Here is an 11,865-nt window from a genome sequence, read left to right on the forward strand (position 1 = left end):
AGAGGGAGACACAGAATCAGAAACAGGCTCCAGGCTCTGAGCCATCAGCCCAGAGCCCGACGCGGGGCTCGAACTCACGGGCCGCGAGATCGTGACCTGGCTGAAGTCGGACGCTCAACCGACTGCGCCACCCAGGCGCCCCGAACATATCATATTTTAAAGTAACAAGAGACTTCAAAGAAAACTGCCAGCACTGTTGCCCTTTTTGGGGAGGTGGGGATGAGTGTATGCAGAACGTGTGGCTATTCTTTGCTCCCTGCTTTTGTTTTTTATCTACAAATGTTTGTTTATTTCTTTATTTATTTAGAGTATGAACAAGTGGGGCAGGGACAGAGAGAGAGGGAGAATCCCAAGCAGCTCTACGTTGTCAGCACTGAGCCTGATGTGGGGCTCAAACTCACCAACTGTGAGATCATGACCCAAGCTGAAACCAGGAGTTTGACGCTTAACCGACTAAGCCACCCAGATGCCCCATAAAAGTTTTTTTTTAAAGCTGTAGGCCCAAGCTGGGGCTTGAACTTACAACCCTGAGATCAAGAGTCACATGCTCTACCAAGTGAGCCAGCAAGATGTCCTGCTCTCTGCTTTTAGGAATGTTTCTGTGGCAAAGTGTGAGAAGCACTGGTCTAGACTTGTCAGAGCAGCCAGAAGATAAAATGCTGTTGAATTCTTGTATTTTGGTTCATCATTAGGTCTACACTCTCAAAAGGGGATATGGGCCAGCGAAAGATCAGATGGTGTACAGTGACTAAGCAGCATCACGCGAGTTGAGAACAATTAAAATCACACTTAACAAAAACTTCCCTAAAGAGCAAAGAAATCCCATTTGATACTTATGGGGATTTGGATTCAAGAACTAGGTTGAAATCCAGGCTTTGTGAGACTGTAGTATGTGCTATTTTCATGCTCTGGGTCTTTTCCTTACTAACGCTTAAATGTACGACATCACAGATACATATGACTTGCTAGAAATGTGGGGAGAGGGGACATTAGACAAACGGGATGGGATATCCTGGGAGATAACACAAGCTTTCTGGCACAACTTCTATTTTGATCAACAATAATCGGAAGCTAACATAGGCAGTCAATACTTGTAAACAAACCAAACATTTTATGTATTACATTAAATAAATACTTCAAACTTCCAGATCTCTTTATTTTCTATTTCTTCCACCTCGAATGGACAGCCCACCTTCCAGTTTGCCTGGCTAACTCTCACTTACCTTTCAGATCTCAGCCTCTTCCAGTTTTCTCTGAATCCCCCAATCAGGTTGGAAACCTCCCTCCATAGCAGCCTGTGAATAGTGTTCTTATCAAAGAACTTGACACTTTTGTAATGGCTTTTAATACACTTATCCATCTCCCAAATCAGATAATGTACTTATTCATCTTGCAAGTTAGATAAAATTGGTTGAAGTTAGAAACTCTCTTGATCATGCCTGTATCCCCAGTATTTGGCTCAGGGTTGAGTTTGGCAGTATGGTGAAGAAAACATAGAAAGTCACTGGGGATGTCAGAATGGGAATAGAGTTTTGTAATTCCTCCAATCAGGCTTCAAATCCAGCCTTGTATGCCAATCAATAGACATTACTATGTGCCAAGTACTTTCAGTCATAGGGGAAAGATGTGAACATCATACTCTCTGATTTTCTAATCTAGCTTTAAGACCCCTGGAAAGTTATTTTTATTCAAGGCTGAATTCCCCAGTTGTGAAACAGGAATAAAAGAGTATCTACCTCATAGTTGCTGGGGTTACTGGAGTAATAAGAGAAATCACTACAGTGCTCACATATGCACAAAGCATCAAATAAATGATAACTATTATTACTCCTGAAACTGTGAATCTGAAATATTGTAACACTGGTAAAGGCAATTTAATCTATTATAAAGAAAATAAAATTCTCCTTAAAAGACACACTGCTGAGAGAATTTAGAGAAGGTTCTTTGAATATCCAGGAAATATACATTCCCTGAATCTCTTAATTTAGAAAATATGCTTGTGCTGATCCATTTGTCACTTGGCTTTTGTTTGTGAACAAAGTGATTCTTATTTCCACTTGCATGTTGGCTGACAAGTTAAAGATGTAACAAATGATCATTAAAAAGTGTATATTATTGGAGAGCTGGGTGGCTCAGATCATGATCTTACAGCTCCGGAGTTCAAGCCCCGCATCAGACTCTGAGCTGACAGCACAGAGCCTGCTTCAGATCCTGTCTCTCTCTCTGCCCTCCCTTGTTTGTGTTTCTCTCAAAAATAAACTAAAAAAACATTAAAAATATGTATTATAATGGGTAACGGATAAATCAGGGGCTTTGATGTTCAGCCCTCCCTCTCACTTGCTGCTCAGTACAGTTACAAAACTCCTCCATTTCCTCAAGTGTACAATGAGGACAATATCAGTACCTTTCTCACCTGGCTGTTGGAAAGAGTAAACCAGACCGAAGAGGGAAGACCTTAGCACAGTCCCTGCATACAGTTTGTGTCTACTGAATGAGTGCCTCACCAACCACATCTGAGTCTTACGGTTATTTTGCTTATGCCCTACAGTGGTTAAGAGCACAGGATGGATTCATGGAGGCCGGGTTTCATGTCCTAGTTCTGCTAGTTTGGTTGTGTAACGCTGAGCAAATCTAAGTCTCAGTATTTTTGTCAATAAAATATTGAATAACAGGATGACCTCTCAGGAATGTTGGACAATTAAAGAAGAATTAACTGTAAATACTTAGCATGGTACTGTTGATATTACCTGTTACTACTTCATTAATGTTCTCAGTAAGCGCAGCTACCATAATTTTACCCAAAAACTGCCGTTCCCAATCAGCATTCTTGTATTCCTGAGTGGAATATCTACAAGAAATCCCTAAGTTCATACGAAAAAGCAGTGGTCAATTTTTTTTTTTTTTAAATAAGTGAGGCCTTCTGGGCTTGACCACCAAATACCTACCAAATAGCTTCCTTATCCTCATCCCCTTCCCTCTGCTTTAGTTTCTCCACAGACGAAATGTTTATTAGCTCTACTGTCCATTTGAATGCAAGCTACTTGGGCAGGGACTTTGCTTCATTCGCTGCTGTATCCTTCTCACTCTGAATAGTGCTAGGCATGTAGTAAATGCTTCGTATAGATCCCAGAAAAACTAGTCAGTTGAAGGAGACCCATCCTAGCCCTAAAATCGCCTATTTGCCTCTGATGAAGGGAACCGAGAGGGGCAAGGTGCGTGACACCATATCCCATCCCCCAGCTCCTTTCCCTGTACGCACCAGAAGGGTCATTGAATCGTTTCAGGGGCGCCTTAGGAAAGGACATGTTGACGACCAGCTCCACAAACCGAAGGTCACTAGCGGTCCTCGGCAACTTCCCGCTGCCTTACAGCCTACTCGCTCCAAATTCAAATCTCCCCGCTTATTCCCCGCCCACCTTCACGTCAGCAGGTTCGAAAACCAAAACCCTGGGCACACCAATCCAGGACGGGAACAGCTGAAGAGCATGCGCACCTGGCCTCGCAGCATGTAATTAGCCGTGCCGTGAGTTCCGGTTACTAGCCAATAGGAGACTATTACTGCCTCCTCCCTTCCCCACCCCAAGCAGTGTCCAATCATTCTTGGCGTTACTCAATTGTAACTTACAGAAGAGCAGCATTTGCGCAAGCGCATTTCATAGCTGAAAAGGTCGGAAGTCCGCCTTTGGCGTCATATAGGTGGCAGCGCAGTGAGTTCTAGTTTCACTGGTTCCAACCTCCTCTCGCCGTTCCTTGGGTGTAAACCCCCCGGGTTTCAGTTCTTTCAAACCGGCTACTGAAAGGGTCCTAAATGGCCATTGAAAAGGAAAAAGGAATACGCTGAGACGTCGCTTACGTCCCTGCGCATGTGCAGTGACCTGAGCGGACTGTCCAGGGCGTGGCCTAAGCGTGGACGCTCCGCGTGTGCGCTCACCTCGCTTCTTGTGGCTGCAGCTGGGAGGCTACTGGAGTATGTCGGCCCCGTTTGAGGAACGCAGTGGGGTGGTTCCTTGCGGGACGCCGTGGGGTCAGTGGTACCAGACCTTGGAGGAGGTGTTCATTGAAGTTCAGGTGCCGCCAGGCACTCGCGCCCAGGATATCCAGTGCGGCCTGCAGAGCCGGCATGTGGCGCTGGCCGTGGGTGGTCGCGAGATCCTTAAGGTAGCGGCAAGTCGGGGCTTGTGCCCAGTTTCTTCCTGGCCTCTAAGTCCCCGAGTCCTAAGGTTCAGGGTTTCCGTGGAAAGACTTGGAAGGCCGAATGGCTCCTTGCCCGAAAGAGCTATAGCATTGGCCTAGTTTTGTGCTGGTCGGAGCCCCCACTCAAGGCTGGTCCAGAGTTGAGTGGAGATTTGAGGAGCCCAATTTTCTGGCTTTCTCAACCAAATGAAACTGCTTCTTTTGTTCCTCTGCGGGTCTTCACCTGGATCTTTAAAGGAACAAATGTTTATCGTACATATATTTTCGTCCAGGCACTGATTTAGGTGCTAAGAGGTCAGAGGTGAATAAGGCATACGTTTCTTGCACACAGATTGTTCTTGTAGGGAGGCATAATAAAACTAAACTAATAAATGTTTAGGAAGTCACGGAAAAGTAAAGAAGAAAATAAGGGATAAGGATATAGGGATGAGGATTCAGAGACGATATCAGGTGATTTATTTTTTCATCAAAATGAGACAAAAACCTGCATGTTTGTGGAGTGGTTAAGCAGATAGTCTAGGGTTGTTTGGAGAGAATAATACTTCTTTTATTCTCATCATGCCCCTTAGATCTGAGAACTGCATTTTCCTGGATAAGCTTTATAGTTAAATTCAATTACGTCGAAGTTGGACTTCTTTCCCAGATTACATACTCAAGATGTTTGACGATAGTGTAGCGAAGGGAGATTCCTTGATGTAGGATACCTGGCTCTGCCATTTCTCTAATTTTGTAACCTTGGGCAAGAGATTATTCTGTGTCCCTATGCCTTCATCCACAAAGTGATAATTATAGTACCTTTCTGATAGGATTGTTTTGAGCAATAGGTGCTATCCATGGGAATTAAGAGTTTGGGCAAGTGCCTGGTATGTAATGAGTTTACATGCTAGCTGTTACTGTTATTTTTAATATGGAAGTGCTTTAAGTGCCTCAGAGAAAAGGAGAGAGTCATGTGGAAGACATTGATTTATGTCAGCTTGGATTTTAATGACCTTTCTGAATAGTTGTGCAGTTCGTGGTTTCCTGAACAGTGGTTTAAGATTACCATTCAAATTTCCCTTAGTAATTTCAGAACTTTAGCAGTGACTTTAACAGTAACTTTATTTACGATTTAGCAGTAACTTCAACCTGAGGATTTTAGATACATGTTTAGGCTAGTAAGATTTTTTTCTCACTGGTGTTGAAATACGAGAAAATGTGTTTGCTTTATGTGGCATTTTAATTTTATTTCCTAAAACTTAAATTTGGCAAGTAGCAACAAATCAAAATGGATTTGAGCAGATGCATTCTCTTTTAAACTTATGTTCTGTTGATTTCTTTCTTAAAACAACAGTTTCATCACAGCTTATCTGAAATCAGAACTACAGTATGTGCTTTAAAAATGTTTAGTGCTACATTGCCCAACAAAGAGATTGATCCAGATTTTTGAAGTTTATTTTAAAAGACATCATTTCTTAATTTCAGCAGGGAAGCTCTTGTAGTTCATTTTAATTGGTAAAGTCAAAGCATTTCAGATATTAATTTCACATTTGGCTGCTAAGTGATCAGTGATATTTATTCATCTCCTGAAAATTAAGGAGTTCTGATCTTTCTTTTGAGAGCCCTGTGTTGTCAGTAAATATTCCAAGCAGTGTAAACTAGGTTGCATTTCACTTGCTACGAGGAAAGATAGGGTTGAACATCTATCAATATGTTGAAATGGTATAAAATTTTATCTCCCTACCATAACCAAGCTAGACAACTAACATCTGGATTAGATAGGAAATTAGCAAAGTTGGGGCACTTGGGTGGTCAGTTAAGCGTCCAATTTTGGCTCAGGTCATGATCTCACAGTTCGTGAGTTTGAGCCCTCGTTGGGCTCTGTGCCAATAGCTTGGAGCCTGGAGCATGGTTTGGATTCTGTGTCTCGCTCTCTGACCCTCTCCCACTTGCACTCTGTCTCTCTCTCTCTCTCTCTCTCTCTCTCAAAAATAGATAAACATTAAAAAAAAAATTTAAACAAAAAGGAAATTGGCAAACTCTTAAATCATGAAAGTCTTATAAAAATTAATGACATTAATGTTTTCAGTACATAGATATTTCATGTACTAAAATAAACATTTTTATTTATTTATTTATTTTTTTACTAAAATAAATATGTTTATTTTTCAGGGCAAACTCTTTGATTCTACAATAGCTGATGAGGGAACATGGACTTTGGGTAAGGATGATCTATAATTGTTGGAATCTTTTTAAAAATTAATCTTGTCTTCAAACTTAGTATGTTTCTTCTGTGGTATCAGGTTCTTTGTCTTTGCAGCTCTGGAAGATAGAGTGATAGAAATGTATTGTAAATAGTTACCTAATGGTTTTTGAAAATATACAATTTTATGATGAACTCTAATTTCTTTGTGTTTTTTGTTTAGAGGACAGAAAAATGGTCCGTATTGTTCTTACAAAGACAAAGAGAGATGCAGCAAATTGTTGGACTTCTCTTCTAGAATCTGAATATGCAGCTGATCCTTGGGTGCAAGATCAAATGCAGAGAAAACTTACATTAGAAAGATTCCAGAAAGAAGTAAGTCAGATGAGTGTATGAATATGTATTGTTAAGCATTTTAAGATCATAGAAAAATTATTTTTTGAAGTTAAAACTCAAATTTGGTTACAGAAAACTCACAAAAGTTCTTTAAAGGAGTTTTTAAAATTAAATGGTTAGAAAAATTACTGGTCTTTTTTTTGTGGATTTTAGTTTTTCAAAATTTCTGGGGAGGGTTTTGTTTGTACTGCCATAGTTTATAAGTTTAAATTTATTTAATGTACACCAGTAATGCACGAGTGAACTCATAAAAATTTAATTAGTATAGACTTACATAGTGTAAAAGAGTTATAGGTTCCTTTCATTAACATCTCTCCATTCCTTCTGTTTCATTTTTATCTCATTGATATATTGGCTTGCTGCTTTGTTTGTAACGTAAATGCAGGATCACACTATATGTATTGTTTGTTTTTTTTCTCCTTCTAAGTGCTTCAGAATGTTTTCTCGTTTGACTGTATCGTTATTTATTTAGCTCTTCCCTTTTGATAAGATTTGGATTTTTCGATTTGTATCTATTTCACAGTTTGTTCTTTCATCTTTTTGAAACTATTCCAGTGTTCCATTAATTTATCTAGGAGAAGAATTACTGGATCAAAGCACTCTTCAAATTTTGATGGATAATTTCTATGTATATAATGGTGATTTCCTAATTTGTATCTCCAGTCTAGACTTTTCTCCCAAGTATTGGACTCACGTTTCTAGTTGCATATTCAGCATCTCCACTTGTCGATCTGACCTATCAGACTCAACATACTCAACATGAACTTCCTAACTTCCTCCCACACTTGGTATACCTCTAGCCTTCTCATCTTGGTTGATAGAAACTGCTTGTTCAGAAATGGGAAATCATCCTCCATTCCTAGCTCTCTCTCACACACTGTATCCAATTTGTTAGGAAACCTTACTGGCACTACCTTCCAAGTATATTCAGGATTTGTCCACTTGTCACCACCAACTTTCCAACCACTCTGATCTGGACCACCTGTAATGTCTTGCCTAGGTTACTCTAATAGCCTTCTAATGGTTTTCGTCTACCCTTGCCAAGCTGCAGTGTTCTCAAAACAGCATAGCAGTCCTTTTAAAAATGCAAGTCAGAACACATCGCTTCTCTTCTCAGAACTCTTTCACTCTAGTAAAAGACAAAGTTTTTTTTCCAGGCCCTATCTGATGTGGTCTTCCATGATCTCCCTGACTTCTTCTCCTGCAACTGTCTGCTTCAGTCATTTTACCTTAGTCATATTGTATTACCTTAGCCTTTTTGTATTTTTGAATATTCCAGGCCATTCCTTTTCTGTCCTTTTGACTACAGTGTTCTCCCAAAGCTTGGGTGACTTCTTCATTGTTTTCAGGTCATTGCTCCGTAAAGCATATTTTGATCTTTGATCATCCTATTTAAATACTATAATCTCATTTCCCTTACTTTGCTTGCCCTTCCTTCCTTCCTTCCTTCCTTCCTTCCTTCCTTCCTTCCTTCCTGGCACTTGCACCAACTGCTAACGCTCTGGATCAGGGGCTGGCAAGCTATGGTCCATGGGTGAAATCTGGCCGACTCCCAGTTTTTGAAGTGAAGTTATACTGCAATACAGCTATGCTTGTTCTTTTGGTATTTTCTTTCATATAGCGATACCAGACTTAAGTAGTTATGGCAGAGACTATGCGGCCTTCATAGCCTAAAATATTTACTACTTGGCTCTTTACAGAAAAGTTGGCCAATCCCTCTACTAGCTAACTTACAGTTTTATTGTTTGTGTTCTCCTATAACAATGGCAGCTCCACCAGTGCAGGGATCTTTGTTTTATTCACTCTTGAATTCCACATGCTTCTAATGGTGTCTTCCAAACAGTTGGAACTCAGTAAATGTTTGTTGAATAAGTGAAATGCCCTCCAAAGAGACTAAAGCATGAGTTAGTACTTACTTCATAGGATTATTATGAGGATTAAATATGTTAATAAATGCATTGCACTTAGAACCCTGCCTGGCATGTAGCAAACTCTCAAATGATGCTAGTTATTAAAATCTATTTTCACACTTTATACTAAGTATTGTGTTTGTCCATACACTTGCCAACCTTTTAATATACGTATTGATCTAAACATTTGTAGATCTGAAAATTCAAATATACCTTCTAATTTTAAGTTCTATTTTGGTGATTACAGTGAAATTTGGTATCTTTTCACATGTTTATTGGTCATTTAGATTTCCTGTTTTGTCAGTGGCTAGTTCATGTCTTTACCATTTCCCTTTTGGGTTACTTATACTTTTCCTTAAAAGTTTTGTTTTATCATAATTTTTTTCATGTCTTTTAGAATCCTGGTTTTGACTTCAGTGGAGCAGAAATCTCAGGAAACTACTCTAAAGGTGGACCAGATTTCTCAAATCTTGAGAAATAACCACTACTTTTTTTTTGCTGCATTCTGTGGATCTCAGCAGATGTTGCCAACTTAATCAAAGGAACAGATTATGTGATGGAAGGAAAATGTGGATACCTGCAGTTAACAAATTGCAAAATATATTTAACTATGGTTCTAAAAATTGTATTCAAATATGAATTACATAGGAAACATCTTAAATACTGTGGAAGCTATTCTACTAATAGAAAGTAACTTTTTTTTTGGACTTGTTTTTTTGCTCAGCATGAAGTTTTATATGCTGCATTTTACTAATTTCATATTTAACCTGTATTTTTAATACAAAAAACATTAGGGTATAGATCATGTGAAATGACCGGGTGCCTTCAGGGACAATTAAATTTTTCTTTCAATAAGTGTAATGCAGGAATAATGATCAATAAACTTTTCTAAATAGGAATTGTGGACCCCTTTGTCTAAGTATACCAGTTCAGACAAGGAATTATATTACTGAAAAAAGTTTTAAGAAAGGAAAAGTCCACAAATATATTCTGAGTAATGTAATTTCAAGAGTTAATGAAAATTTCTGAAGTAGCATATTATTCCTTGGGAGATGACTGTCAAGAAATTTGAAAAATAGTTAGAAACCTAACAATAGGAATGGATTAATACCAAACAGAAGCAGTAAAGTGAATGTGGTTATTGGGTGAGTCCTTTGTCAGTGACAGAAAGCAAATTATGGTTAATGTTTATAAGTAAGTGACATAATTTTGCTCTTCAGTGATCCAGACACATAAGTATGGATTGTCTTAAAACTGTGATTCATTCTTTTTATGTCCTTTGAAATTTAAAAATATTTCTGTCTATATTTTTTAAAGGTTTTATTTTTAAGTAAGCTCTATACCCAGTGTGGGGCTTAAACCCACAACTCCGAGATCAAGAGTCTCATGCTCCATCGACTGAGCCAGCCACCTGCCCCTAAGAAATATTTTAAACAGTCCCAACATTTAGAAAAGTTACGTGTAAAGTACGCAAATTGTTTTCTTCCTGATCTGTTTGTAAGTTTATGATATGATGCTGCATCACCTCTGAGTACCTTAGTGTGTATTTCCTTCAAAGAACATGCTCTTACATCACAACAATACAACCATTAAAATCAGGAAATTAGCATTGATACCTTCTGACCATCTAATCCTCACATCTTCATTGCATTCAAGTTTAATTGATTGTCCCAGTAATGTCCTATATAGCAAAAGGATCCAGTTGGAATCATGCCTTGCCTTTAGATTAGATGTCAGGTGTCTTTGGTCTACTTCAATCTGTACCAAGTCTTCATTTTTTCTTGACTTTTGCAGCCTTGGCACTTTTGAAAATTACAGGCTAGTTTTGTACAATATCCCTCATTCTGAGTTTTGTCTGATACTTCTTGATTAGATTCAGGTTATGCATCTTTGGCAGGAATGTTACAGAAGTGATGTCACGTTCTTATTGCATCCTGTCATGAGTTAGTAACTTTAATTTGTCCTTTTTCTGATGGTCTTTACTTTAGATCACTGAATAAGTACTGTCTGCCAGTCTTATCCACAGTAAAGCTATCCTTTTTTGGTTTATAATTTTGTGGGAAAGTAGTTTCAGAGTACTACCTTGTTTTTCATCAAACTTCCAACTTATATCTATATGGACTCATGATTTGCTACTTTGTTCAGTGGGTTAAAATCTATTGTTACCATTACTGTGATGCTCACAGTTTTTCTTGATTTGGCCAGGGGAAGACCATTCTAGGTGACTTCTGGCCTTTTGACATGTCCTATCATTATTTGAGTAATTTCTTACTCCCTTCCATGAGATATAACAGACTTATGGTTTCCCTGCGCTAGCTCAAGAAAAAGCCTTTTTTTTTTTTTTAACGTGCCCTGTTTTTTTTAAATGGAGGATGGTATTTAGAAGCCAAGATTTGTGTGCTAGTGAGCAATTGCTCTTGGTGTGTGTATGTTGCTTATATATCTGTATTTATTTCTATATGTATATTAAAACCATGAGTTCACACTTACGCTTTGATTTCTGATCCCGTGGGGTTCATTTTTCTTTTCTCCCTTCCTATAAAACAATAACAGTGAGAAGCCTGATTGCTATATTCTTAATGTATTTGGTTCCCTATACTAGGTCATCTTCTCATCTTCTCATGAATTCTTTCTTTACTCTGCTCAGGCTCCCGACACCCTGCTCCAAGCAAGGATATCCTCACCTGCTTGCACCCGAACACCGTATTATGGGCCAATGCAACCCAACCATACCCTTTGTCAAAATGTCTACCTTGTTCACTTTACCCAGTTAGTTTAGGAATTAATTGCTGGGGAAGAGGCTTTTTTCTTCTAATTGGCTTCTCTTCTTGACATTTAGAAAAAAAATACTTTGAATAAACAGTAAATTTAACTCTCCTGTTCATAGTTTTATAAATTAAAAAAAATATATTTATGTATTTTGAGCGCGAGCAAGAACCAGCAGGGGAGGGGCAGAGAGAGAGGGAGACAGAAGCCTGAGCAGGTCCATACTGTTAGCGCAGAACCCAATACAGGGTTTGAATTTACAAACTGTGAGATGATGACCTGCGCTGAAATCAAGAGTTAGATGCTTAACCGACTGAGTGAGCCAGGTGCCCCCATAGTTTTGTGAATTTTTAACATATTGATTCTGTTCATAAGTTTTGTGAATTTTAACATGTAGAGGTATGTGTAAGCACCTTATAA

The 11,865-nt window shown here is 38.9% G+C and overlaps 2 protein-coding genes across 3 annotated transcripts in view; one reads left to right on the forward strand and one right to left on the reverse strand.

Moving 5' to 3' along the window:
* HMMR (hyaluronan mediated motility receptor) overlaps positions 1–3,381 on the reverse strand; it is a 41,813-nt gene extending 38,432 nt beyond the window's left edge. For both annotated transcript variants that reach the window (XM_030327917.2, XM_030327923.2), the window contains exon 1: positions 3,260–3,381. In XM_030327917.2, the coding sequence (XP_030183777.1) occupies positions 3,260–3,305 (46 nt within the window). In that variant the 5' untranslated portion in view covers positions 3,306–3,381. The remainder of the gene's footprint in view (positions 1–3,259) is intronic.
* A 361-nt stretch (positions 3,382–3,742) lies between these two features.
* NUDCD2 (NudC domain containing 2) lies at positions 3,743–11,576 on the forward strand. Its single transcript, XM_030327963.2, has 4 exons — positions 3,743–4,158; positions 6,343–6,391; positions 6,597–6,748; positions 9,077–11,576. Exons 1-4 carry the CDS (start codon positions 3,970–3,972, stop codon positions 9,158–9,160), a joined length of 474 nt encoding a protein of 157 aa, XP_030183823.1. The 5' UTR covers positions 3,743–3,969; the 3' UTR covers positions 9,161–11,576.
* The last annotated feature ends 289 nt before the right edge of the window (positions 11,577–11,865 follow it).

This window comes from Lynx canadensis, chromosome A1 (genome assembly GCF_007474595.2).
Source record: "Lynx canadensis isolate LIC74 chromosome A1, mLynCan4.pri.v2, whole genome shotgun sequence".
Lineage (NCBI taxonomy): Eukaryota > Metazoa > Chordata > Mammalia > Carnivora > Felidae > Lynx > Lynx canadensis.

Bases quoted from the DNA above. Each gene is read 5' to 3' on its own strand.
- NUDCD2 (XM_030327963.2), top strand. From the start codon at position 3,970: ATGTCGGCCCCGTTTGAGGAACGCAGTGGGGTGGTTCCTTGCGGGACG. The intron at 4,159-6,342 runs GTAGCGGCAAGT...TTTATTTTTCAG, and splicing joins GTGGTCGCGAGATCCTTAAG to GGCAAACTCTTTGATTCTAC. The intron at 6,749-9,076 runs GTAAGTCAGATG...CATGTCTTTTAG, and splicing joins TAGAAAGATTCCAGAAAGAA to AATCCTGGTTTTGACTTCAG.